Here is a 27,247-nt window from a genome sequence, read left to right as displayed (position 1 = left end):
ATAGAATACGGAAGAATGTAGCCCACACCTGTTCTTGTTGGCATTGTCTGTGTTTGTTCATGTTTGTTTTTGGGTGTCGGCTACTTACTTTTTATGCTTTCCGTGTTTCTTCGCCTTCTATGGACGCTTCACGTTGACTTTCCATGTGCTCTCTGTGCTGTGTGTGCGAATGTCTGTGGACGCTTCGAACATTGACGACCGTCGTATTGTGTGTGGTGTCTAGTGTGCCCGCTGTGGTGCGGTGTTCTGTGTTGCGATCGTCGAACACGTCTGGTGTCGCTCTCCTGAAGTTGAGTTCTTTCCCTTGGAAAAAACTTCCGAAGAGGGGGCCTTCTGTAAGGAGATAGCGCCACCCAGCGGCGTTCGTGAGGAGAAGAAGACAAAGCACGAGGAGCGCGTGCGGAGGGGAACGCGGGGCTGGTCGAAGAGGATTACGGGGCAGAGAAGAGAAGAGCGCGGTGGGCGACGGACGTGGACGAGTTCTGCTGGCTCCCCGAGTTCCGGGCTTGGGCCTTAGCCGCAGACGTCCGGGCCACCAGACCTGGACTTCCATCGTCGAGAGCCTCAACCACCAGGCTCAGGCGCTACTCTTCTCCGTCCATCCGTCAGCTGCTCCACGCAGGCCGCTTCTGGCGCCTACGTGACTTTTCCGGGATACGAGACCTGGAAACCGTGCCGGGAGCCCACGGACGCCGACGCTGCGGTAGCGTTGCATCAACATTGGAACGCCCAGAGACTCCCGGACTGCCCGACACCCAGCCAGTCCTCCCCGCTCGTTGCTCGAATAAGAGACAAGTAGTGTGACTTTCCTCTTTGACTTTCTTTTCCCTGTATTGTCCGTAAGCATTTTGTTCTGTTCCCCCGTGTGTTTTTCCTGTGTTGTTGTTGCGTTGCTCTCTTGTTCCTTTCCTTTTTTCTCGCTCATATTGAAATTGGTTTTTCCTTTCCGATAAAAGCCGCCTCGCTTATTGTTTGTACTTTTGTGTTTGTTTAAAATAAGACCTGCAATCTCCCACGATCCTCACAGATGGGTTGGATTGACACGCCCAAACCATGTGGAAGGTGTCAGCCACCTCCCCACAGAACTGGCACGTGCCATCAAAGGAGAGAGAGAGAGAGAGAGAGAAAACTTTATTTACAAAGGAATTCGGGGCACGCCCCAGGGTCCCCGCACGACCCCACTGCACTCAAGTGTTTATGTTCCTGAGGTCCAGAACACTGGCAGCACGGCCGGTGGCGATGGTCTGCACGGCCGGGTCCTCCGAATGCAGCAGGGTCTCCCAGTCCTCCCAGGTCTTGAGGTTCTCTAGGTCCCGCGGGGGAGGGTCCGCCGGGCAGAGGGAAAGGATGTGGAGGGAAGAAGCGAAGGGTTCTGGGCATAGGGCGCAAGCAGGAGTGGGGAAGGAGGGATGATAGTGGGTTAGGGTAAGGGGCGAGGGGAGAGTATGTGTTTGTAATCTGCGCCAGAGTGTTGCGTGTCTGTTATCTAGGGAGGGGTGGGGCGGGGGGTAGAGCTGGCGAGAGGCTCTGTATGCCTGGGTCAGCTCACTGAATGAGTGCATGCGATCCTTCGTGAATCCCCGATCCGAGGCCACCTGAGCCCGGTTTAAAGAACCTCGGGCTAAAAGGTTGGCGGCCTCGTTTCCGGGATTCCCGGAGTGCGCAGGCACCCATATCAGCTCCACTTGGCGGGGCGGGTTCGTTGAAATGTTTAAGTACCGCCGGGCACAGTACAGTGTTAGTAAGAATTTTGATGAGGAGCCGCTCGTCAGCGCGATCCAGTCCCTTACAAGGGGCCGGGTAGCGCCGGTGCTCCTCCTTGTAGTAATCGGTGATGTGTTTGAATGTAAGGGCCAGATTGTCTGTTTGGGAGTAGGCTTCCAAGGACAGGGAGATAGCCCGGGGAGAGAGTGCGCGGGCGGCCTGATCGGCCTGTTCGTTTCCCTGTAGGCCCTGGTGACCGGGGGCCCAAATCAGGTTGCGTGGAGTTGGATCTTCGCATCAGCAGCTATATTCCAATATGCGCCAGGAAAGTGGGGGAGCCCAGCCCAACTCATAGTTCCGACAGGCCCCTCGCGAGTCGGTGATGATGCGGAAAAAGCAACGCGGCCGGCGGCTTAGCTTAGCGCATTTCGCTTTCAAACGCAGTTACGACACTCAGCCCTTATAAACTTGGCTTTGTTGCCAGGCAAAGCTATCGCTTAGTGTGGCTGTCTGGCGATCTCTCCCTGTGAACTCACGCGCGAAGCAAGAGGCACGAAGTATTCGGAATTGGAAAGCGGAAGAGAATGCAATGTATCAAGAATTCCTTCTCTCACTGTCAGGTGCAACGTTACGCTGCAAATTTCGAAAACACGTGCCCCTGAAAAATGGTTGATTCCACACCACCGAACTAATTACTTTCTCTAGTCATTAAGCTATACAGTGCCAGGGCCCCGCCGCGGTGGCTCAGTGGTTACGGCGCTCGGCTGCTGACCCGAAAGACGCGGGTTCGATCCTGGCTGCGGCGGCTGAATTTCGATGAAGGCGAAATTCTAGAGCCCCGTGTACTGTGCGATATCTGTGCACGTTAAAGAACCCCAGGTGGTTTACTACAGCTTTTAGCCAGGGAGACCGTCAGCATTGTGAAATGTGTAAAATAAAGGCGGATTGAATTGAATTGAAGTTCCAGGAGAGGGCTGCATTATTCTTAACCCGATTATCTAGCTGGCGTTGAAATCAAGGAGGTGCTGCGTTCGTCATAACGCCTTCTCTTTTTCCCGTCGTTTTCAGAGCACCAGCCATGGCCGGACGCGGGTGGGCCTCTCTCCTCCTCCCTCTCGTGCTCATCCTGGCCTGCTTGGTTTCCTCCGGCATGTCACAGCCGAATGACACGCTCATTACCTCAACGCCGTGTACAAAACGTGAGTACACACGCGGCGGTGTGCGGGTCTCTCGTGGGATGATCGAGATCGTCAGAAAAAGTTCCGCATATCGATGACGAACTGGCGCGTTCTGCTCATAACTGGAGGGTACCTTTCGTACGAACGACGTTTGGCCAGCAAATGCTCGCCCATATTCTGCCCACTCTGCTAAACTATTTTCGGCAAAATAAAGTTAATGTTGAAAATGTTAAAAAGGAATTATCACATTCATTCTTTCTCTCGAAAATGTAATTTTTTTTCTGGTTTCCTGCAGTGTGTTCCTCCTATGTCGTTTTTGTATTTTTGCGGGTTTGTTGCTATGCACAATTGCTGCTATTCGCTCATCATGTTTATCATTCACATTGTGCCTTTACCCTGAACGCCCCCCCCCCCCCCCCCACACACACACACACAAAGAACTGAACTATGTGTAGTAAGAGCTACATTATTGTCTGGTAAATGTACTGGTACAACTGTTATTACCGAAGCCACCGCGGTGGCTCAGTGATTATGGTGCTCGGCTGCTGACCCAAAAGACGCGGGTTCGATCCCGGCCGCGGCGGCTGGAATTTCTTTGGAGGAGAAATTCTAGAGGCCCGTGTACTGTGCGATGTCAGTGCACGTTAAAGAACCCCAGGTGGTCGAAATTTCCGGAGCCCTCCACTACGGCGTCTCTCATAGCCTTAGTCGCTTTGGGACGTTAAACCCCATAAACCAAACCAAATCAAACAACTGTTATTACCGACACCTCGCTGTTCTGCCATGTAATGGGGCCCGAGCGCCGTCAAGTGAATTAACGTTCACTTTTTGTCTAGGGTCCCTCAATTTCTTACTGAAATGGAAATAAACTTTAACTTCAACTTCAACCGGTTCATCAGATGGAAATCTCTTGTGCTTTTTCCTATAAACCGTCGTGCAGTGATCCGTATGTGGTGCACGGCAGATTTTCGTATCGTTTTCTGATAATTTGTTGCAGCACACAAAGCGATATTCACGCCATCTGTATTATATTAAGCGGGCACAGGGCGTGTATCAATTGCATATCGGTATATTGAAGGTTTCTCAATATTACCTAGTGGATAACGGCGGCCCGTGATAGTACATCAACCATGAGAGGTGCAGGAATGACGGAAGATGAGGTTTCGTATTAGGCTTGGCTGTATTTGGGCACAAAACATGGTTCAAGCGGTAGCAATATTACGCTTCTCGATGCAAACTTCGATGGAATGCTTTGAAAGTTTCTGCACCATCCTAGCCAAATGCATAGAAGACGTGAAAAACGCAGCATTCAGTTAGTTAACCTGCGCACATATAGGAGAGCATCACGACCTAGCTGCTTATTTCGAGGCAGATTCCGCGTCTTCATTCCAGCATCAGCCAATCTTAATACGTTCTCGCCATTCCCGCGCTGTATCAAGTGGTCTATAAGAAACTCGTGTAGACACTGGTGCCACTTTTATCTGTAGGTAATGTTAGGGAGTCTATGCTAATGACCATGTCGTTAAATTTACTAAGCACGGAACTCTCGCGAACTAAACAAAATGAAAAATCGAGCGAGCTGTATGGCCGCCAGAGGTCGCTATTTGAAGCTCACCCCGGTAACGTAAAGTGATTTTTTGTTGAATCATTCAGACTTATTTATTTATTTGGAATACTGCCAGTCTCTGGTTCAGACCTTAGCAGGTGGGAATTACACGTATCATACATAGTAAAGGAAAACATTTCTAAAAGCGGCTGTGCACAGGACAACTATAATTTAGACAATTCATAGCACAGATAAACTGAAAAAAAGTTTGACAGATTTTCACAAGCAACCTAAAGAAAAAAAGCACGCTAGTTCAGAAATATAAACATAATATAAGCATGGGCACAACACGTCGTATACTCTTTGAAATAGACAAAAATTAAGAAAAGCTTTCTAAACACAACTCTAGTTTTAAAACGCGCCTTCTAGTTCACAACACAAATTGGAAAATGAATCAGCGTTAATTATGGATGCGTCTAGACGGTTCCATTCTCTTGTTACTAGCGGGAAGAAAGAATCTTTGTAAGTGTTACTGTGATAAGGATATTCAGTTAGCGTACAAGCGTGCTGGTTTCTTAATGCACGTTTTTGTGGAATGTACTTGGATGAATAGATCATAAAGTGTTATTGAGAAGCTGATAAAGGAATGTTAGTCGCGCGCGCTTTGCCCTTGTTGATAGTGTTTTGAGCCCAGAGATTACAGCTAGTTGTGTTGGTGAGTCAGTTTTTCCTATTGCTCACTTTTTGCCACTCTGAGGTGATCACTGTCACGCATGCTTTGCGGTTACCTCTGAACAGATCGCTTAAGAATGCCGAAAACGAAGATGTCTAGTTTGATTGATTGCGCTTGATTGAAGCAGCGCAAGGCCGAAAGCCAAAGACGAGAGCAGAGAAAGAAAGAAACGGACAACACAGCACTGAACTAACAGCTCTGAGACTCCGGCACATTAAAAAAAATGTTCTCAGATGATCTGCCTTTGTCAGCATTATTATTGCCGCTGATACTTACTCACTATGCTGTGTTCGTAAATTTCTTGACTGCACATATGCCGTGCACCGAAATGTACAAGGTTAGGGAAAAATTTCCAGGGCTCGCGGTCTGCTTTTGAGCACGACTGTCGGGCACTGACAGCGTATTTAAAGATATCAGAATCTTCAATGCCGAAAATAAGAAATCTCTTCATCCTCTACAGATTTGGAGCATAAGGGTTGTCTCAATGCCCCACAGCCCCTGGTGTATTGGGGCTTTTGATCAACACCGTACATGCTCCAGCATTGTCGAATGAAACTTTCGGTTCATACCCACTCAAATTGACTACGATTTCTGCAAAGAAGTTTCAATGGACACCAAGAAAAAGTACGAAGACCAGCTAGTCGAGAGATTAGTGTCTCAAGACTGCGAACAATGCAGATTTTTCAAGAGCAGAGAAAACCTTTTTATTAGCTGAAAGAACCGCTTTGTGAGCGCTGAAGTCGCTTGTGAAGTGCACAACACCGAACACAAGACGGCCTTTCTCAAAGACGATGTCGATACAGGTGAGGCTTAAGTCACCGCAGTCGTCAGTCGCAAGTGCAATCCGAACCACAACTACCGCGCTTTTGCTCATCACGCTCCCGCTAAACAGCGGGCTGAGGCCTCATCGGCGTCCATATGCACAGTGCACAAAACCGGCACAAGGACACAGGCATAGAGTTTCGAAATATTAAGGCGGAAGCCTTTAATGCCTCAGCGTTGTTAGCAGGAGTTGTCGACAGAAATGTCAAGCTTTTCAATTGGTCGAAATGGTCGTGACTTCACAGTCACAATTGTATTTTGGCTAGTAACCATGCAACCATTTAAAGGGATAGTATAGTGATGCTCCAAATAAGAGGGGCTGAGGTTAGTTCATTGCTTAATTAACCGATTAGCCTCATTAACCTTTCGAGTCAGACCAGATAAATCAATAAAACCAAGCAGGAAATTGGTCGAGCTGGGGAATCGAACCAGGGTCTCCGGAGTGCGAGACGAGCACGCTGACCACTCCGCCGTGGCTGCTGGATGGTTTGGAATGAAGAAAGGCGTGTCTAGTGAATACAGTGTCTTCATTTACTCCGATGTTCCTCCCGTCCCTTACGGCGACGTTCAGGTGTCCACCGACATATGCGAGACAGATACATTTCCCTTCCTTTCCTCAAAAACCAATTTAACGACGAACAAGGCGTAGAGCCGAACGGGCGATGGCATTCTCTGGACTCCCTGCCACCGTTGCAAGACGCTGTCGCGTTCCACTCTTAGAGGCGAAGCTGAACATCTTAACCACACATCAGTGACACAAACAGCAACACCACGCTTAAGGATTTCGCCTCACCCCACTTAAGGTCAACAAAGTGCCTCCCTGAATTTTTTTCCTAGAGGGAAGGCTGGTGCCACCGTCAATGCTTGTTTTGCCCCGCCGCGGTAGCTCAGTGGTTACGGCGCTCGGCTGCTGACCCGAAAAGACGCGGGTTCGATCCCGGCCGCGGCGGCTGAATTTCTTGAAGGCGAAATTCTAGAGGCCCGTGTGCTGTGCGATGTCAGTGCACGTTAAAGAACCCCAGGTGGTAGAAATTTCCGGAGCCCTTCACTACGGCGTCTCTCATAGCCTCAGTCGCTTTGGGACGTTAAACCCTAATAAACCTAAACCAAGCTAGTTTCTTCAAGAACACTTCATCCACCAACGGAATGCCGGGAAGGCGAGGTTTCGTGTTTGACTTAGCCAGTGTTAGGCCCAAAACGTGGATCATGCCTCGTTATTGGTAGCTGCGCCGCGACGCTCTCCTCTGTGCACAGAATGTTATTTAGACGCTGCGTTTTTCACTTCTTTAATAGATGTAACGCAGGTGAACGTTTGGTGTTAGGCTGTTCAGGAAACTTTCAGAGTATTTCTTGGAGGTTTACCGCGAGAAAAGTAGCATTTTTACGGATGAATCCATATTTATACCCAACAATAGCCAAACAAAGTAAGCAAACTAGTCTTACCGGCATTCCTGCACCTTTATTTTTAGTCATATTAAAAAACTCTGCGTCCAAAAGTGCTGTTGTATCACCACTCGGCGACAACTGGCTGTGTAACAGTTTAACACTGCCACCTCGCGGCTAAGAACTGTATATAGCGTACTGGCTTGTTAAATGGACGCAGTGCAATCCGCGGTTAATAAATTACTGATTGTTTACACATGTTTGCAAATGCACTATATTTGCGACAGCACTTTTCCGCCCCTGCGAAGCCCTATCCGGCTATGCGAGTAGTGTTTGAGCAAAGGATACCCTCCCAAAATTTATTTATCTTGTTTTGTCTGAAGCCCTATGCACTGAATATCCCCAATATTTACCATCTTCGACCACTCGAAATAATAGGAAACAGCTTTCAAAGCTTTTAGAAGAATATAAACAAACAACAATACATTTGTTTCCTTTTTTTCCGCACAAGCAATTCGAGACTGGAATTCCTTGTCAGCTCATACTGTAACTGCCCATCTCTCAACGCCTTGTACAGTCGGCGCTAAAACTTCTATAACGCCCTTCTTTTGGTTTTCGAGGAAAGGAAATGAGGCAGTAACTGCCTCACATATCTGATCGGACACCTGAACCGCGCCGTAAGGGAAGGGAGGAAGGTGGGACAGAAAGAAGATAGTGAGAAAGAGGTGCCACAGTGGACGGCTCCGGAATAATTTCGACCAGCCCGGGATCTTCAACGTGCACTGACATCGCAAAGAACACGGGCGCCTTTTGCGTTTCGCCTCCATCGAAACGCGGCCGCCGCGGGCGGGTTCGAGCCCGGGTACTCCGGCTCGGTAGACGAGCGCCTTGAAGGTGCAGTGAAGAGGAATCTGAACTCGTCTTTTTGCCGCGGGAACTCAATCTACACGTTCCGAGCATTCTTAGAAGCTTAGATTTATTGCCCTGTGTGGCTGATTTCCCTAATTAAATCGAATTAACGCCCAGCTACTGCCTTTTTTTTAATTCTCCCCGTACGGTGGGCGGAGTCGACCAACGCGTGGAGTGCCTTTCACCCAGTACCGTGGCGGCTTGCCGCTCTGCAATCGGCGGGTTAATACGTAGTAATCCGTAGAAGCAAATTGTCCGCGCGTATTTTTATTCCTGCGGGCTTATTTTGCGGCTATATTATCTGCGAATTAAACTATTTATTCACGGAAACATAAAAAAAAACAAAATTAAGCGAAAGCAAAGCCTGCATTGAGCTGGCTGAAAGGCACTCCACGCGTTGGTCGACTCCGCTCACCGTACGGGGGAATGGAAAAAATAAAGGCGGGGCCGGACGTTAATTCGATTTAATTAGAGAAATCAGCCACAAAGGGCAATAATTCGAAGCTTCCAAGAACGCTCGGAACGTGTAGATCGAGTTCCAGCGGCAAAAATACGAGTTCAGAATCCTCTTCAGTGCACCTTTAACCACTGAACCAGTGAGCCATCGCGTTTGGTTAACGCTCTTCTCGCTTTTGTTTTTGTTTATATATGCTCTGTATTTCTTGTATTTCTATTGACAAATATGTCTATCGCAGCTACTGTTATCCTTGCTTCCTCATGTTGTCTCAGATTGTGAATTCTTTGAGTTGCTGGTATTAAAATTGAGGTGCTAGTATTAATAATTCTTATAATTAATAATGTTGTGGTGCGACGCCTCTTTCAGTGTACTACGCGATAGCGCTGGAGTCCCATCATGTGAGGCGTCACACGTAAGGTTCTAGAAGTTTACCACATGCAGAAAAAAAACCATACTTCTGGCTCATTCCTGAAAGATTTATGTTAGAGTGGATTTCAATGAAATGTATCTTTGCTTTGAAACTTTCTCAGACTCTACTTGCCCGACGTTTGTTTACTTCTTTTACCGCTTTTCTCAGTGCATGGCACATGAACGCGCAAAATGGCTGCTAAGAATAAAATCAGTAAAAGAGAAAGCGTCACAATTATTACACCAAACAGCCCAGGTAATCGGCCCAGTATTGGAAACATATTTGTGAACGCCTTTCCTACAAAAGATTGGAGTGAAATATCTCTTATAAAAATGGTCTATAGACAGTCTATAGACTTCTTATTGACTCTCTTGACTTCCTATAGTTATTGCTTTTTGTCCATTCATAGTCTATAGATTGTCTATAGATTAAACTCTATTAAAAGCGTATGGCCATAAATCTATAGATTGTCTATAGACTGTATATGACATTTGTATTGCCTATAGATTGTTCTCTAGGATTTGTCTGTAGACAGTCTATAGACTTTAGAGACAGAAGTCTATAGACACTCTATAGATTGTCGAGAACTTCTTTTGTATGGCATCCGTTTGCAGTATTGAAGCCGATTACCTGTGGTGGTTAGCGTTTTTGAAGCTTTACGCTGGCAAATGATAAGAAATAACGACCTGCCTATTCTCTACTTGCTGCAGTTATGAAGGTCCTGAAGTGGTGCGGTGCGAAGAAGCGCTGGAAAAACGACCTGCAGAGGTACATGGCGAGCAGAGTAAGTGCGGGCCCAATTTGGGTTAGGTCTCGAGAGCGTGCTCTGGGCTACGAATAAAGTGTTAAGAGAAATCATACAAATGAGTACTAAGAACGAAAAATAAAACTCAAATTAAAGGCTACACTTTATAAGAGGTCAAATAGTTTTTTTCCTGGAGGATTGTTGGTGTGAAACCCGGCAAGTATAACGCGAGCATAGATGTAGACACCAGTCACCGGACACCAGATGTTGACACAAGTAGACACAGTCCCGTTGTTTACTAGACACTTCACTGTTCGTGTTGCACATGCGTGTTGATTAGAGAGCATAAAATATAAGAGTCGTGTAGACCGCCATAGAAAAAGGCAAGGCAAATTATGCAAGTTACAACCGGATACGCGTAGATTGTTATAACTGCGATCGCCGCTGATTTTCCGGGAAGTACATAAGTCATTAAAACTGAATGTACAAACAAAAAAGACTAAACGTTTTGTAAGCGCCTCTTATTTAAAAGTTGGTCGCTGTAGCTACAGTCACAAAATTTTTTAGCGTGAACAGTGAAGCGCGTGCCTAATAGCCTCGAACCCTACTCATGGCGACACGCGGTGACAGCTGTCATAAACAAAGTGGAAAGGGAGGTGTGTCCTTCGGCTTGCCGGAAGCAGGCAAGGAAGCGTAACCCTTTCCACTACGTTGCTAAATGCAGCTGCCGCGCGTCGCCACAAATAGGGCTCGAGGTTATCTGCCACGCGCTCCCATGTTCCCGCTCATAAATTTCATGACTGTACATGCTGGGACATTGTCCTTGAAAGGAGAAAAAAAATCACGAGGGAGAAAAAAATACTTTTCTTAACACTGGTGGGCCTGTGCCCATTTGTTAACGAGATAACGTTAAAGACACCCTTACGTAGAAAATCTTGCGTCGGCGCTGTCGGTATTGTGAGCGAAAAATCACGAGCATGACTCGGGCAGGTGGTGCCCAGAGGGAAATCTAGGAGGCAGGTGGCCAACCTAGGTGATGTAGATAGGAGATAGATTAGAGATTAAGATATAAAAAGCTGTTCTGGAGCCCAGCTGACGACTGGTTCGCTTTCTGCTTCCGCCTGCGCTTAACTATATAATAAATAACTGCGCGGAATCCACCGACACGTGCTGAATATTTTAAGACAGAGAATTTCTTCACCCATGCCGTTGCGGTTTCAGCCACCGAACATTTACCATAGCATCAAAGTCCACTTCCAGTCACAGGAGGCACAAAAGAAACTGCGACAAAACAACTGCCCTGTGTTTCAAGGCACTCGAGTCTTTTACGCGGCCCACCCTCTTAGCCTGAAAGACATTTAATAGCAAGAAGGTGCAGTATTGCAGTTCGTTCTAGGCATGACGCACAAAATTGCACAGGGGCACCTAATTTTACAACGCGTTGGCTATGCGACAGCTTCGGGAGCTAATGATACATTTACCATAAGTGTCGTCACTCAGGGCCTGGTGACATCATTAACCACTAGCCAATAGGAAAGCTCACGTCTGGGTACATAGATCGCCTCCAGCCAATGGGTGAATTTATACCCCCCCCCCCCACGTCCCACTTTGTCGCCATGGGGTTTCTAATCCTTGCGCATTAGTAATGTACGGAGAGGCTGTGACGTCACTGTCGGTAAAGCCGCCCCGCGGCCAGAAGATGCAGTCGTGGCACGCATGTAGTTTCTCCAAATGGCCTAGACGCTAAAGAGGCGGCACCGTCTATACGAGTATCTTAAGTAGTGCTCCTTCTTCAGTTAGCACGAGAAAAAAAATGAAGGTTCATATTTGGCTTGGGTAACTTTGCAGAAAACGTAGATACTCCCTCGGCCTGCTCACACTAGCGGGAAAACGCGCAACGCGGAACGCTTTCCTCGTGCCGCTTCCCGCACAAAGGCGTTTTTCTCCCGCAGACCGCTTGGTTTCCCGTTCTGTAGAAGGACCAATCATGGAGCTTTTTTTTCCCGTTCCGCACAAGAGAAGAGCCAATGGGAGGCTACAGTGACGTGAGGTCACGAACCTGTCGCCGACAGCGGCTGCGGGAGAACAGCTGGATGACGACCCGGGCAGAGCTCACTGTCTCCTCTGTTCTCGCGCACGGCGATGCAGCAGGAGCGCGGCGGTGGTGTCACGTGACAAGCACAACTGATGATGATGATTATGAAAACTTTATTTGAATTAAGGGAGTTTTGTACACGTCGGTTCTTGGGCCCCCGCACGGCCCCACTGCACTCAAACGTTCATGTCCCGGAGGCTCATGGCGGTGGCAGCCCGGCATGTGGCGATAGTTTGCTTGACCGGGTCCTCGGAGCGCAGTAGGGTCTCCCAAGCCTCCCAAGTGGTAAGCTGCTCCAGGCCCCGCGGGGGAGGGGGGGGTCCGCCGGGCAGAGGAAAAGGATATGGTCGAGAGTGGCTTTGGGGTGGTGGCAGAGGGTACAGGAAGGGTTCGTGTGGACTGGGTGATATCGCGAGCGCATATAAGGGGAGGGCAAAGTGCGTGTCTGGAGCCGCCTACAAAGTGTCTGATGGTAATTGTCGAGGGAGGGATGAGGTGGGGGCTAGAGCCGACGCTCGGCTTTGCAGGCCTGCGTCATTTCACTGAATGAGTAGCATGAACGTAATTCCGCGGAGCTGTAAGGCGACGGCGCCGTTAACGCATCGATTCTGCGGAAAGTTCGCCGCTAATGTTTGGTTTGGTTTGGTTATTGGGATTTAACGTCCCAAAGCGACTCAGGCTACGAGGGACGCCGTAGTGAAGGTCTTCGGAAATTTAGACCAACTGGGGTTCTCTAACGTGCGCTAACATCGCACAGAACACGGGCCTCTAAAATTTCGCCTCCATCGAAGTTAGACGGCCGCGGCTTGGATCGAACCCGCGTCTTTCGAGTCAGCCGCCCAGCGCCGTAACAACTGAGCCACCGCGGAGCGGGGCTTTACAATGGCTAGATCTGACCACGACAGCCGCGACACTGTCTACACTAGGCAGATTAAATACTTTCAAAGTCCATGCTTCCCTTATTCGCCTAATTTAACAGGGGTGAATGCGCGATATTAGCCTCGTATGGAATAATTGCTGTATTAACATCCGTCAAAGCACAGCCGTACGGCTGCACGAGAAAACTACACAGCTTCCACGAAAACTTACTTTGTACTTTGAAAGAAAATTCGCCCTGGTCCGGGGTTCGAGCCCAGAATCACTTCCACACCTGTGCAGTTGCTCCTGTGTGGCGGTGCTTCCCGGGGATGTATAGAGTAATGGCTCCCTTACGACAAAATCTACCCAGGAAGGCGGGATTCCACTAAAACATCGGACAACTCCTTAGAGGCTTCCACCTCTAAGGTTTCCACCTCTTAAGCTATATTGTCGCTACTGAATCTACATTTCCGGCTCATAAACAGCGAAACCAAATATCAAACTTCATCCACCGGCGTGTCCTGCGTCGATGAAGAGCAGTGCCGTCAATCTGCCCTCTAGATATGCATGAGAAGCTCTATGGCGCCAAGTGAGGTAGCTCCATCTGCGCAGCCCGCGATGGCAGAACTCTCTGGGAACTGGCCGCCTCACTACCCCATGTTAAGAATGGTACCGTTGCTATATGCCACATAAAGAAGGCTTAGCAATGGCACGCGGCTTCCGCCGCCCAAAATTTTCACAGTGCAATTGGGGTACATGGGGCACCGCCTGCCTTTTTATTCCCCCTTGGTTTTATGCCTCACGTGACCTGAAGTGTCACGTCACATCCCCAGCAGCACAGCTAATCGGCCCAATATCATCATCATTTATTGACCCTTAAAGACACCTGGGTGGCGGGGCATTACATAAGGGGGGGGGCGGCGTTACATCACAATAATACGACAGGTCACAATCAGTGCCATATGCATATACTGGCAGGATATAAAGAGAAAATGTGCATAAAATTATCAGAGAGTGTGGCTAAACATATATAAAACGGGAGTAAAACACAAAGAGAATAATAATGAACATCAGGTTTTATTGCGAAAGCAATACTACTCCCAAGAACGGCCTTTCGCGTAGCGGCGGCCACTTGGCACGTTTGACCTTTAGAATGACCCCTGACGTCGTACCATGCCTAGTGACGTCACAGTGTGACGTCATATCAGGAGCGAGAGACGGGCTACCAACTCGGCTCGTCGGGTAACGGCAGCCGGTTGGCACGGCGCGCCACGCTCCTCCCGCTAGAGGCGCTAGTGACGTTATGGCGTAACGTCATACCAGGAGCGAGAGACGGGCTACCGATTCGGCTCGTCGGGTAACGGCGGCCGCTTGCCACGGCTCGCCACGCTCTTCCCACTAGAGGCGCTGCATATGCAGTATAAAACACCTGCTTTCGCAACCTACCACGCTTAACCAAAGCTACAAGTACCCGCCAATTTTTTTAAGTGTGACAGCAGCAATTGGCGGAACTTACATGGATCGCGTTCAAAAACAATGTACTCGGGTAATGAATTCCATTCTTCGATGGCAACAGGCAGAAATGACTTGTTAAATGCGTAAGTGGAGCCGTGCACGCGTATAATGCTCATGGAGTTGAAGAGACTGCGCGCGCGAAGTTCTGAGGGGCTGAAGCAGAATGGAGCCCCGAAGTGACGGAAAACAATGTTACAGTTTGTGGAACAAAGACAAACGGGCAATTTTCCACCTGTGCATCAGAGGCTCTATGTCGAGAAACAACTTATATATGTAACGCTAGGCTGGGTGTGATAGTCAGATGAAATAAAGCGGGCTGCACGGTTTTGAATAGCTTCTAGGGCGTCAATTAAGTAAGCTTAATGTGGGTTCGAAATAGGGGAGGAACATTCTAGTTTAGTGCGGGAATATATTCGCATATGCCGGACCTAGAAAGGAACAAAGTAAACCAACCATTTCCAATTTTGGGCCGACTACGTGTGTGTCTTATGCTGTTGGGCTCTTCAAACCAAACAGCAATAGCACAAGAGAAAAACCTGAATTAGAAAGTATTAATTAGACTTGGGCCCACCATTTTTTTGTTAAAAGGCTACATTTTGCGTTCGCACTCGTTTAATAGAAGGGCGTTGTAGCAGAAAGAAACGAATAAAACTATCCGCCTTGTAATAAAACGAGCACAATATATGTCGTCGTTGTCGAGAATACATCGGTAATTGCTTTGCGTCCGGCTGGGGCGTGTCGCTCCTACTGAAACATAGCTATTTTTTTTCGAATCTTACGATGTTTCTTTCTTTCGTACTTTTTCAGGCGCTTAAACGACGCCACATCCTGTACTGCCACGATTTACTTGCCGATGAAGCGAAAGATGAGAACAGAATAGAAGTAAAAAAAAAGAATTTTTCAACATGTCAGCACTTAACTCGTATTTAGCCTGTACTCTTTTTGCCACTTGAATATGCCTGTTTGTCTGTAGCTGATTCCGGCCCTGAAACCAGGCCCAACGAGCGGTGCTGTTTGCAGTCAATGAATCCTGTTCCTATTGCCATCATTTGCCTGTTGGGTTAGGATTCAAAATGAAATCAAAAGTCAAAATGATTCAGAAAATGTTGGTAGTTACAAAATTCAGCTGCGACCCATTATATACGGACAGAAGTTCATTGTTCTTGATCACAAGATTGCCTTTCATTGTTTTTTGTTTTCGTATTATAGCTGGTAAATCACGGCCTTTGTTGGCCAGATAGATGATGTTCCAGAAGTAAGGATAATGATTTCGTTAGTGTCATATGCTTTCATGCCTCCAAGAGCTACTGCACGAAGTGCTGTGAATTTCCTTCAACAGATGGCTTCAGTCGAATACAGCAGCTCAGTCAGGACGTGCCTCACCAAATCGCTCAGTATGGAGCACAAAGTTTCGTACTGCCAAGGAGAAGATAGTGTGAGTACCAGTTCTCGCAGCATATACATTTGTTTCTCTTTCGTTCACGATCAGGATCCCAGTAGTTAATCAGCACAGTTAACTGATTACTTCGATCTTATTATCTTAAGGGATACTCATGGTCCGTTTTTGGACGTGCAAAAGGCCTTATGCGCATGATGTGTAGGAGGATAGCACTTTTTGTAACCTGTCATTCGGGGTCATAAGTTACTGGATGGCTCCTACACGTCCTTGAGTCGTGCTGAATACTTTCTCGAAAAAATGAAAGCGCAGTGCCACATTCACACCTCTTAAAGAGAAACATCCTTTGCAATAAGTCGATCTTGAACCCAGACACTACCGCGACAGAGCAGAGAACCGGCCATACGACCTGAAGCAAATCACCGTCAGGTTTTCGCAGAGGAGAACGTTTTGTTCATGCGACATATTTTTCGTGCTTAGAAGCACAAAAGTGCATGGTTGGTCTTCAGTTGAACGTGAGGAGAGATGTGGTCATAATGAATATATTCGATGAGGAATGAAATCATAAATTCATTTTTGTTGTACAAGAAATGCTGTAGTAAAAACACAAATATAACGTCATGCTTTTCCTATTGATGTGACGGCACCTCTGATGTGACGGCTTTTTTTGTGTCGTGCGCACATACCACTAAATGGTGCAACACTTTTCCATGACCTCATAGGTCCTACTGAAGGGCCACTGGAACTGTCTATTTTGTCACTGTATTCCACTCCTGAAAACGCAGCCTGTCAGTGATGTGTTTTACATGCCGTTTGCAGGTGAAAATCTTTCTGATGTGCTCACAGACCGCCCTCTTCAAATCTGTTGTAAGTGTCCTTCTGCTCACGGAATCCCCTTAATTGATTGCAGAGAAATTTACCCAGAACAACAATTACCGCTGCATTCATAAAAGGCTAGGTGCAGGCTCGACGTAAATGTATTCACAATGACACATTTAACGAGAGGCTGTTGGTTGCTGCGTATTTCCTCCACTCATTTCTTCTACAGAGGCTCCCATCAACTCGAATCATCATCTTCTTCTTCTTCTTCTCCATATGAAAATGGCACCCACGCGGGGGGATTGGCCAAGGTACAGTAGCGAATGCCAAGGAGGTATATGTGCGGGAAAAAAACTAAGTAAAATACTAGAATGATTAAAATTAGAAAATATGTGTGAATTGTTAAAATTATTTAATCAGTAACCAAACACCGAGGCTGTCTTCTTTCTCATCGCTTTGACCTGTTTATCCCTCATCAAGATAGATCTTCTTCTCAACTGACTTCGTCATCACCATACTGAGTACCGTAAACTGCGGGAAAAACCTCTCTCGCAACCATCTCGTTAACCCTAACCAATGTCAGCTGCGGCCCTTCTACCCTCGCAAACTTCCTACTCCCATCCGCCTGATACGCTGCCTGATGCGCTTGCCTTATCTTCGTATCCCCGCCGTTACGCAAAGCGATAAACGGTTATCTTGCCTCCGAATTACATGCCCTTTGAAGGGTCTGTGCAAGCCTAAATGGCCACCTGCGTCACACGTGACGCGATGCAAACATTGTGGCATCATCACAGCCTGCCCAACGGGTTATGAGCAGATCGCACAGCATGGCAGGTGGCAGCTAAATTTAATATTGGTGTCGAGAGGTTGCTCGGGGTGAGCAATCTGCGCCTCACAAGCCCCGCCGATGGCTGCACCTGCCATCGCAGGTCAGTGGCGCTACCCACGAAACCCAAAAATGGTAGTATTGATGTAAAAAACACCTGCGTCAGGAAACTTAAACGTCTTGAAGAAGAATGGCGAAGATTTTATATAGCCATCAGAGTCTCGAAGACATCCTGTAGCCTCGGCTAATGCAACGCTATCTGTTGACTATGAGACGTCTTGTAGATTTCTAAACGACACCTTTATTAGTCGTAATGAAGTGTTTGATCTGTTTTGTAGCTTTGCCAGCATTGGCTATGGGAGGTTCACCTCCCTTAGCAAGCAGCAAGTCGCGGCGTGCTGCACACATAGAAGAATGTATGCCGCCGACCTGCGCAACATGAAACAAATGGGCATTCGAGCAGGAAACAAATCCAAAAGTGGCGTTCGCAACATGAAAAAAAATTCACCGCTCACGTAACTACCGTCGATTTCAGGACCAGCATGCTTGCTTAAGTCCAGCGTTACGAGTGGTGTGTTGCTGTGCTCGATATGTACCGTAATCTACGTCATTTCGAACGGCGGGCAAAATGAGCTTTCAGAATTTGCGTGCAAAGCGCGCTCTTCGCACCGGTGCGCCCGCTCTTCAAAAAGTCCAGTGCAAACATCGGTATAACGCAGTGCATCCTAATACTTTACGAGCCATACTAGCATATATTTTATTTATTGGCCAGATTAAAACACGTTATGGTTTAAAACGCTTGTCATGATCTACATGATCTTTAATCTATGTCGACAGCTCTCTGCCAATTGTCTGAAATACAGATGTCTCTTGACTTGGTCTTGGATCCGAGGCTTGAGAAGCTTTCCTGAAAAAAACATCGTGTTCTAGCTCGTCGTGTTCTAGCTAACCTGCTCGCTGCCAACATCTATGTGACGTTTCGATCTAGCGCAAGACGTCTAAAGTCCTTTGGAGCTGTTTTAGGACGTTTGTAAGACGTTTTGTGTTTCGTGGGTGGGAGCGGCATGAAGACTTTCGGCGATCTGTGATTGTTTTCCGCATATATGGGCATTAACCCAATAACACTTTGGCGTCATGCCCTTTAGACGGAGCGACAACAGAATCAGCAACAACAGAAAACGCTAATGCATTCGAACCCTCCGCCGGGGATTTCTAACAATTGTTCTTCGTTATTTCTGCTGGCATTTCTATCGCTAACGTGCGTTTGTTCCCTAATCCATTCCGATCTCTTCCTTTCCACTAATGTTAAGCATGAATTCCTCTCAGTATCCCGCAGCGTCCGGATAACATGAAATCATATCCTCCTGCTCTTCTGCTCATTTATGGATTATGGACCATTCCTAGCGGTGCGCACAGTCAATGTCCATAAACAGGCTCCTGTTGCTTACTGATTGCCCTTGTGAACTACGGCAAGGAATCGTATCCACAAGAGCTGCAGCATATACGGAATATTGCCTTGAAAATATGGCACGCGAATTAATAAAATGCGTATCCGCCGACCGGCTCCACCAGTCGCTTTTTGCCGCCGGCTTATTTGATTCCGTCAGTAGCGCCATCTATCCTAAGCACTCAAAAGCAGTTTGTTCGGGTTTGCTTTGGTTTATGGGGGTTTAACCTCCCAAAGCGACTCAGATTATGGGGGATGACATAACGAAGGGCTCCGTAAACTTCGACGACCTGAGGTTCCTTAACGTGCACTGACAACGCACACTACACGGGCATACTGAGCAGGTTGTTCTGGGTAGTCGCCCTATATAAAGTCGCGTGCCACAATCCACAATGAGCTCTAAAAATCACTGCGCGCATTGAAACCTTGCTTTATTTTTATCTCAGTCGTGCCTTAGTCGTACTTGCATGTAACGAAGTGCTGTACCTTTAATGCTGCTTACACTCTTTCTATCAGTAAGATAAGTTTCATTACTTTGGCTACTGTATGGGGTTGCATATTTCTTGCTTGCTGTTTTCTCACATGTATTTAGTGTACCCTTAAACTGCCTTTCCTTCAGATTACTTTTGCTCTCCTAAAATGCTTCTCCTGCATAATGCTCCTGTATAACCACTTCGCTCCTGCTGCGCGTTTCATACCTGTGGCTCTGCTCGACACCGTGGCTCATGCCCTCCATGCGTTTAAGGGCAGCTCAGGGGGTTTCAAAAGGTGACTGTGGTCTAATAAACTGGCACTGTTATTTTTTTCTCGTTCCTGAATACTTCCGCTCAGCTTGGAAGCTATCTGACCTTTTATTTCTGACGTGAACTGACTTCAAAGTTTGCCGTTTCCGTGGCCTCAGTTATGAATATTTCTAACAGCAACTCTCCATTTTCGCCTTCACAAGCAATTCCCACTCGTTTATACCCACTTCGAGGTTCACTAACAAAATTTCGAAACTTGTATCAGGGGTTCTTATGCATTGTATGAAAAGACTCATTGTTTCTCATTTCCTACCTCAGCCATTGAACGTGCGGATGAGTGCTTGTGACGTCATCTATACGTTAAGCGAAGTATCGCACCTAGCCACGGATTGAGCTTCTCTCTCGGTGTGCTGTTTTCGCTGCATGCAAGTAGTTACACTCGCTATTTCTTAAAAAAGAAAACGTTTGGTTGCAGCCGAGAGATGCACTCTAAGGAATGTGGTGTGACTAGCAACTCAAATTTTGAAAAAACCCACCGCGGAGTTGCCCTTTAAGCAAAGTTTATATTGCTAATGTACTAATTTGCTGTAGTATTTTCACATGTGGTTATCTTCGTGTTATTCGTTGCTCCTTTCTTCGCTGTACACGTGGAGGCAAGGGAATACGAATGTCGCCAGCAACCTAAGTGTTTTTTCTCTTTCACCAGGTTCGCAGCGCAATTTCGATCGTCGTCATGAGTCTACGAAGGCAGTTTGAGGTAGCAGTGTGCAGCGAAATCCGGGCATGTAGTTGGAGCGTTTAGCAATACGGCAGGGACTCCTCAATACAATTTCTGGGGCGGTTTGAGCTGAGGAGTGCTGATTGATAACATTTCAAATCGGAAACATGGGCAATGCTGGGCTCCTGAGCAGCCCGGAGCTCGCACAACGTGCAGGTCTGAAAAAAGAAAGAAAAGAATAACGGGTTTCTTTGACGCAATTTTTTGGCTCCTACGGCTGCTCAGGTGTTCTTCGGCGGGCGGCTGCAATGGCTATCAGCGGTGTGATCGCGAGCTGCATTCTTATTTCTCGCCTACTCTATCACGAAAACAATGAAGGTTTGATAGGTTTTCAGGGCAAATAATCATAACTTCAACGGTAGGTTCGAACTGAAACAGTGCTGGATTTGTTTATGGTTCTCAAATTGTACTAAATGGATAGAAAAGCTCTTTGTTGCATTATCTGCTCGACTCATCACTTGGTTCAGCTTCGTACACAGTGTACTGTTGGCAGGCGCTTTGATTCGGGATGTCAGCCCGTTGCTGACCTGTGTGAGCGCTTAGCCTGTGACATGCTTCAGCCGATCTGCACGCCCGATAGATGGCGATACGTGTAGCTCGCCGCTTTCGACTAGAATTCACAAGCACATCTAGCTAATCCCCGTTTCTGGAGGTGATATCTGCAATTAGCCGTCGTTTAGTCAGGTGGCATTGCTGAAGACCAGTCGGTTATACATTGCTTTCCCAAATGGTCATAAAAGAATTGGACTACTGGAGGAGATGCTACAATGTGGTTGCAGTGCCAAGTCGAGAAGCCAACCATGTTCCTGTAGGCCGCGTTTCGATTTAGGTGAAACGCAAAGAGGCGCCTGTGTGATGTGCGATGTCAGTGCACGTTAAAGAACCCCAGGTGGTCGAAATTTACGGAGCCCTCCACTACGGCACCTCTTTCTCTCTTCCTTCTTTCACTCCCTCCTTTATTCATTCCTTACGGTGTGATTCGACTGTCCAACGAGATATGTGAGAGAGTTACTGCGTCATTTTGTTTCCTCAAAACCGATTTTAAATTTTTTGGGGACACTCATCAAACAGTATTATTGAATTTGATGTAAAACTTCCGTACCTCATTACGCCTAAGTTTCTGCGCTTTATAACGTCGCCTTTATATTGTTCTTGCACGTATATATTGCCTGTTTTTTACCAGAGTTTTATACTTACCTGCAAAATTTACAACTTTTGTTTTCTTTTGTTAAATTGAAGACCCTGGGTAAGAAGCTCCCTTCCATGTTATTTCACAACGGATACGAGGTAAGTTCAAGTGCCGGAATTCCTCAAGGAGCTTCCGAGAATTTCTTGCACAATAAACATTTGAGTTTCATTGTCTTTTTGCGCTGCAGTCGCGCGGTCATATGTAGGAAGAAGCTCTTAGGTTTTAAGCCTTTGTGAACATTTTGTTATAAGGGTACTGTTTAGCAACAATACGCAGATGTTAATGAATAATGAAAGATGGCTAAATAAAGAAAGAGTAGATATGGAACATGTGTTTAGTTTACGGAATGTATGCAGGAGCACCTGCGAACAGCTAGATGACGTTTCAACGAGTGAAACAGAGACGCGTTAATGAAGGTGCAGGCACAGTATAGTAGTAGTAGTAGTCCTAGTACTACTACTACTACTGCTACTACTACTACAGATAGTATAGTATAGTATATATAGTATACTATAGTCTTTTATATATAGTATAGTATAGTATAGTATAGTATAGTGTAGTATAGTATAGTATAGTATAGTATAGTATAGTATAGTATAGTATAGTATAGTATAGTATAGTATAGTATAGTATAGTACAGTGTAGACAGAACGCCCGGTCAGGCGTGGTTTAGGGTGTTTTCTCGCTCTCACAGATGCAGTAGCTCAGGCAATTCGTACACTAATTACCTCCATGAAAGCCGTCAAGGGCGCGTGGAAATGGTAGTTTCTCTAACCACAGGTTCCTCCAATTATGCAGGTTCTTGTTGTAAAGAGTTTTTGCCACACAAACAACTCAGGCTATCATGCGCTAAACACGCGGTTTATCAAGGATGCAGGTGGTTTGTAGTAGTCGCGAGCCTGTTGCGCTTCCCTCATGTTTTTTCTCGTCTTCTTGCGTGTTCGTTTGCCGATATTTTGTGCGCAGACCACACGAAGGGTGGTCATTTGCTGTACCTACTGGGCTGCATCACCCTTCATTAATATTTTCCTTCAAGAATTATTACACTGTGCACGGGGGGGGGGGGGGGGGGCGATTTTTAGATTCTTATAAAGAACATACTAAAGTAGCATAGCAAAAACTCCGCCCACCTTCACAAAAGTAACTGTGCAGTTTACTGCCGCGCGCTGATACATCCGCATCAGGATTCGACGCTGCTTTTGGGGCCTCCACTATGTAGCTTCTGGATCATCCCTGTAACATACGAGGTGGTTACATGGGGAAATAGGTGCATTCAGCTCTTTTCAAGCGCGCTTCAGTGCATGGGACACCGTGTTCACTGACCGAGCTTGGGTACCCTTAGATTGTCATCTTGCCGCGGGAGGAAAATGACTAAACATAAAATAAACTGTTTCTTCTTTCTGAGTTAGAGAAAAGTTTCCTAATAGTGGGCGTGGGTTGAAAACATCAAACGTGGTAACTGCTGGTAAATTGTTTTGCGTGCTACTGGTATTGTATTGCTGATCACAGGCGGGACTACATCCAGGTCGGCGTTTCTTAATGGGGTACAGTGAACTGGTAGTTTAAAGCCAGTATAAGATAGTTGAAGTAAGATGTGTAAAACACAGCTTACCACCCTCTTAGGCCTTCCGAGTAAATTTATCTCCTTTACCAACGCAAATATGGCAAAATCTTTCCTTTACTAGGTTGCACAACGCCATGCTGCAAATAACGGCCACCTAAAGTACAAATGCTCAACACAATACAAATATGACAGCAGAGGTTATTATGGAAAGGACTGTCTTGTAGCCACAAATAACAGTGGTTTGAAAGCGTGCAATCTCTTCATTTATTTCAGTCTGAAAACCTGCGGATTCCTACTGCGCAGCAGCAGCATGTGGAAGAATTATGTATAATTGCAGGCTTTCAGCATAAATGCTGCGTACTGTCTGCACGTCGTTTTTAACACATATTCGAAAACATCGACGGCTGCTTATTACCCGACTGTTGTTACCAGTATAAGAAAATCATAGCCCTTCGATACTGGCTTTACTCAGTTCTTTTAGACAACTTGAGAAATGCAGACATTACATAGCAGCCCTAATGAATGTCATGTTTTTCAGATAAAGAGAAAAGACGCGCATGCACAAACAGCCTTTCACGGTAAACAGCGAAAGATTTGAACAGTGACCAAAAACGAGGAGTGAGAAATTGATGGTGCGTTAATCGACGTAGGATAATCGATTTGAAAGCAGAAGAAAAAATAACCACATGCTGCTGGTCGGATCCGAACCCAAGGCCTCTGAATTTCGCGTCCGGTGCCCTACCAACTAATTTACGGCGGCTGACGTCGAATTTCCCGGTTTTCGGGGGGAGGGGGGGGAGGGGGGGAGGGGGGGGAGGGGTTATTTATGTTCTGTGTACCACACTTGAGAGAGTTCATCAGCGCCAGCCTAGTCCATAGCGGCGGACATGGCACGTACTGTAGTACTGCGAGTGTCACGTGATCGAATGGCGAGGGCGGAACCGGGCGAGAGCTCTCTTATGTTACCTATGGCGTCAAGACTGCCAGAATCGTTAAACTATTGAGCAGGCAAGGGAAAAGAAATGAGGAGCTAGTTACGGCATACAGTGAAGCACGCCAACAATTACCGAAACCACTGCACAGGGGGGGTATTTTTTTTTTTGGAGGGGGGGGGGGTGTTTGTCGATGAGAAATTGTGTAGCGTAACAAGGAGGGATTTACAAACAGAGCATGCTCTGCAGTTTTTAAATATTGCCTTTTTTAGTTAGCAGACCGCTTTTCAGGTGTATAGCATTTTCAAAGGTGTTGCGCAAATGAAAACTGCTAAGACTTGCTAACTATTCAGATGGCTAACTAATATTCGGTAGTTTACTTTTTATCTATTACCACTAGTCTCCTTATTAATTAAGAGGCGTTTAAACCGCCGTTAGAACTATCTGTATCAGATTTTTTTTCTAATTTCGAAAATGCAGTTGCTCTCGGCGTGTGGCCCTAGAAATGTTAGTTATTTTTTTTTATTTTTTATTTGAAAATACTGTTGGCCGTGAGGCCGTTACAGTGGTGGGGCGTGACACTTGGAAAGCAAAAAGGTTTCGACGATTATACAAAAATACAAAGTGAATCTTCATCTATACAATCATTTCTTACCGCGTAATGTTTCACTTTTTATACAGAAGCAGTGTTAATAAATATTAACTTGAAAAACAGTTATTTTAACGAGTTACGCGCAGTGGAGGCGCTGCTTTGGGCGCAAGCTTGACGAAAGCGCGTGTGTTTTGGCACGATGTGGCCAAAATTTCATGGGCCCAATGCCGAGGGTGACCTGATCATTTAAATTTTAAAACCCAGTGAGGATATTCATTGCGTTGGGCTACACCCCTCTTAATACATATGGAAACTAGCAGTATTAATTAAAAAGAGTACTACTAGATATTAGTTAACCAACCTTCTATTTAGCACTTCCTAACTGTATTCTAATGTACTACGGCGCTGATAATGCTCTGCCGCAAAAAGGGCTATTTAATCTTGAAGAACTCTAGTTTGGGCTAGTTGGTTCATGATTCAACAGGAAAATGGCGCAAAAGACGTGGACAAAAGAGACAAACACGACAGGACCAGCGCCAACTTACAACTGAAGGCGGGTTTGGTGCGAAATAAAATTCAGTTGTAAGTTGGCGCTGGTCCTGTCGTGTTTGTCTCTTTTGTCCACGTCTTTTGCGCCATTTTCCTGTTTAATCTTGAAAACACTTTTTTTAATTCAAGAACATCATAGGTGAAACACTCGGTATAAGTACATAGTTCCAATTGGCAGGTTGACGAACAAGTGGCTGTCATGCATTTAGGCAGAAGTAGAGACATAAACACGAGTACTGAGATTTCTTTTTAGATGTAATGCTCTTCTGTCTGACTTCTAGATTAAGTAATATAACCTACATTCGAATGCAGCACTGTGTGAAGAAGAACATGGGATTCAGTCTAGGGGGCGGAAAGGTTTTCGACGTCATGATGACCACCGGAACAGAACCCGAAGAACCAAACGGATCTGATTTACCAGATGAACCAGACGAGCCAGACGAACAACCAGATGAGCCTATGATGGATCCTGTTCGACGGAGACCGGGGAAGGGTCGGCCCATTAGCAACAGCAACGATCGGTAAGGATTAGGCTGTGCAGGACCAATTGTGTGGGAGGGTGTCGCCAGACGGGGAGCGTGGCACTGCGCGATTATTGCGATGATTCTTAACAACTCGAGTTGCTACCTACTCAGGTGGATCGGCGCCGAAGGGACAATCACAACAAATACCAGCACTCGTCGCGTTCTATTTGTGCTTTTGATGCTGACTTCAGGTGGATCGATGGCAGTTCGCAGCGCACGTAAATAACCTAAAAAAACTGATACTCACGTAGCTCGCGAGGTTATGTGGAAGGACGGTTTTCTTTAAAGAGACCCTGATATTATTTCGATGCATGGGCATATTCAAGAGCAACAGATCTGTAGAGGCGGTGTTTGTGGGTATTATAGTCAAATTTTAAAGCTCTTCGTGGACCCTATAATTCAGAAATAAATTTAAAAATTCGCTGCTTGCAGTAGCTCGCAACCGATTAGGGCGACACATCTCACCCCGCAACCGCTGCCCCGATGACGTCATCGGGGTAGGGAACGCGTGGCGAGGTGTGTCGCCCTAATCGGTTTTTTTTTAAAATTATTTCTAAATTATATGGCGCACACAGAACTTTGAAATTTGACTCGAATTCCTACAAAGGCCAACTGCACAGACCTGTTACACTAAAATATGCCCATCAAAATGATTTCAGGGTCTCTTTAAGCTGTCCCCTCCATTCCGCGGTGGTCGAATCCAAGCAACGACGGTCGAATTTTCATGGAGGCGAAATTCTGGAGGCCCGTGTACTGTGCGGTGTCAGTGCACGTTAAAGAACCCCACCCAGGTGGTCGAAGTTTCCGGAGCCCTCCACTACGGCGTTTCTCAAAGCCTGAGTCGCTTTGGGACGTTAAACACCATGAACCAACCATGAACCATCTTCATTCCGAAATTCCGCGCGAGACATCGTGGTCATTCGGGACGACGTCCTTTGGCGGGACAAAACCCTTGCCGTTCGTGTATTTCTGAAGCCATGCTGTGGCTATCGACCAAGGAGTTCAGTAGGAGTAACATGGAGTGTTTTCACTCTACGCCGAAAGTTGAAAGCAAGACGCAGAAAGGATTACCGAGTACGATAGAAGGCTGGCAAAAAACGAAGCAGTGGGCTTCTATGTAGACCAGGAACGCCGGCCAAAGCAGAGGGTTCAGTAATATTTTAAAGCTCTGGTGGCGCCATCTAGCTACTGCCAGGTTTTCAGTGGTCAATACAAGACGGTAAGTCTTCTAATAAAGTATAGCATACCACTTGCTGATAACAAGAAGAAAGATGAACTTTAGTGTGGTCCTAGTTGAAGGTGAGAGAAATTAGGTACGACTGGTTTAAATTCAGAGCGTAGGTTGGTACGCATCTAGGGTGTACGTTTATGAAACTTGTGGAAACAACAAAATAGTGTCGTGGTCCATGTAAGGCAGGAGGGTGTCCACTTCTGTTTTTCTATGTACGAAGGCAGCGGTACGTGAACCGACATATGGTGTCTTGTCTTGAACAAAAAATTCCTGTGGTTCTAATTTCTCTGGATTTCAGAGGAG

At 46.5% G+C, this 27,247-nt stretch overlaps 1 protein-coding gene across 1 annotated transcript; it reads left to right on the top strand.

The window, feature by feature from the left end:
* Positions 1-2,782: 2,782 nt before the first annotated feature.
* LOC149346763 (uncharacterized) lies at positions 2,783-25,714 on the top strand. The gene is made up of 6 exons (XM_089541416.1): positions 2,783-2,903; positions 9,852-9,925; positions 15,694-15,789; positions 16,570-16,617; positions 21,603-21,650; positions 25,502-25,714. Exons 1-6 carry the CDS (start codon positions 2,783-2,785, stop codon positions 25,712-25,714), a joined length of 600 nt encoding a protein of 199 aa, XP_089397542.1.
* Positions 25,715-27,247: the final 1,533 nt, after the last annotated feature.

This window comes from Amblyomma mixtum, chromosome 4 (genome assembly GCF_055824585.1).
Source record: "Amblyomma mixtum isolate Tamu chromosome 4, ASM5582458v1, whole genome shotgun sequence".
Taxonomy (NCBI): domain Eukaryota; kingdom Metazoa; phylum Arthropoda; class Arachnida; order Ixodida; family Ixodidae; genus Amblyomma; species Amblyomma mixtum.
This window is presented reverse-complemented; position numbering and strand designations above follow the sequence as displayed.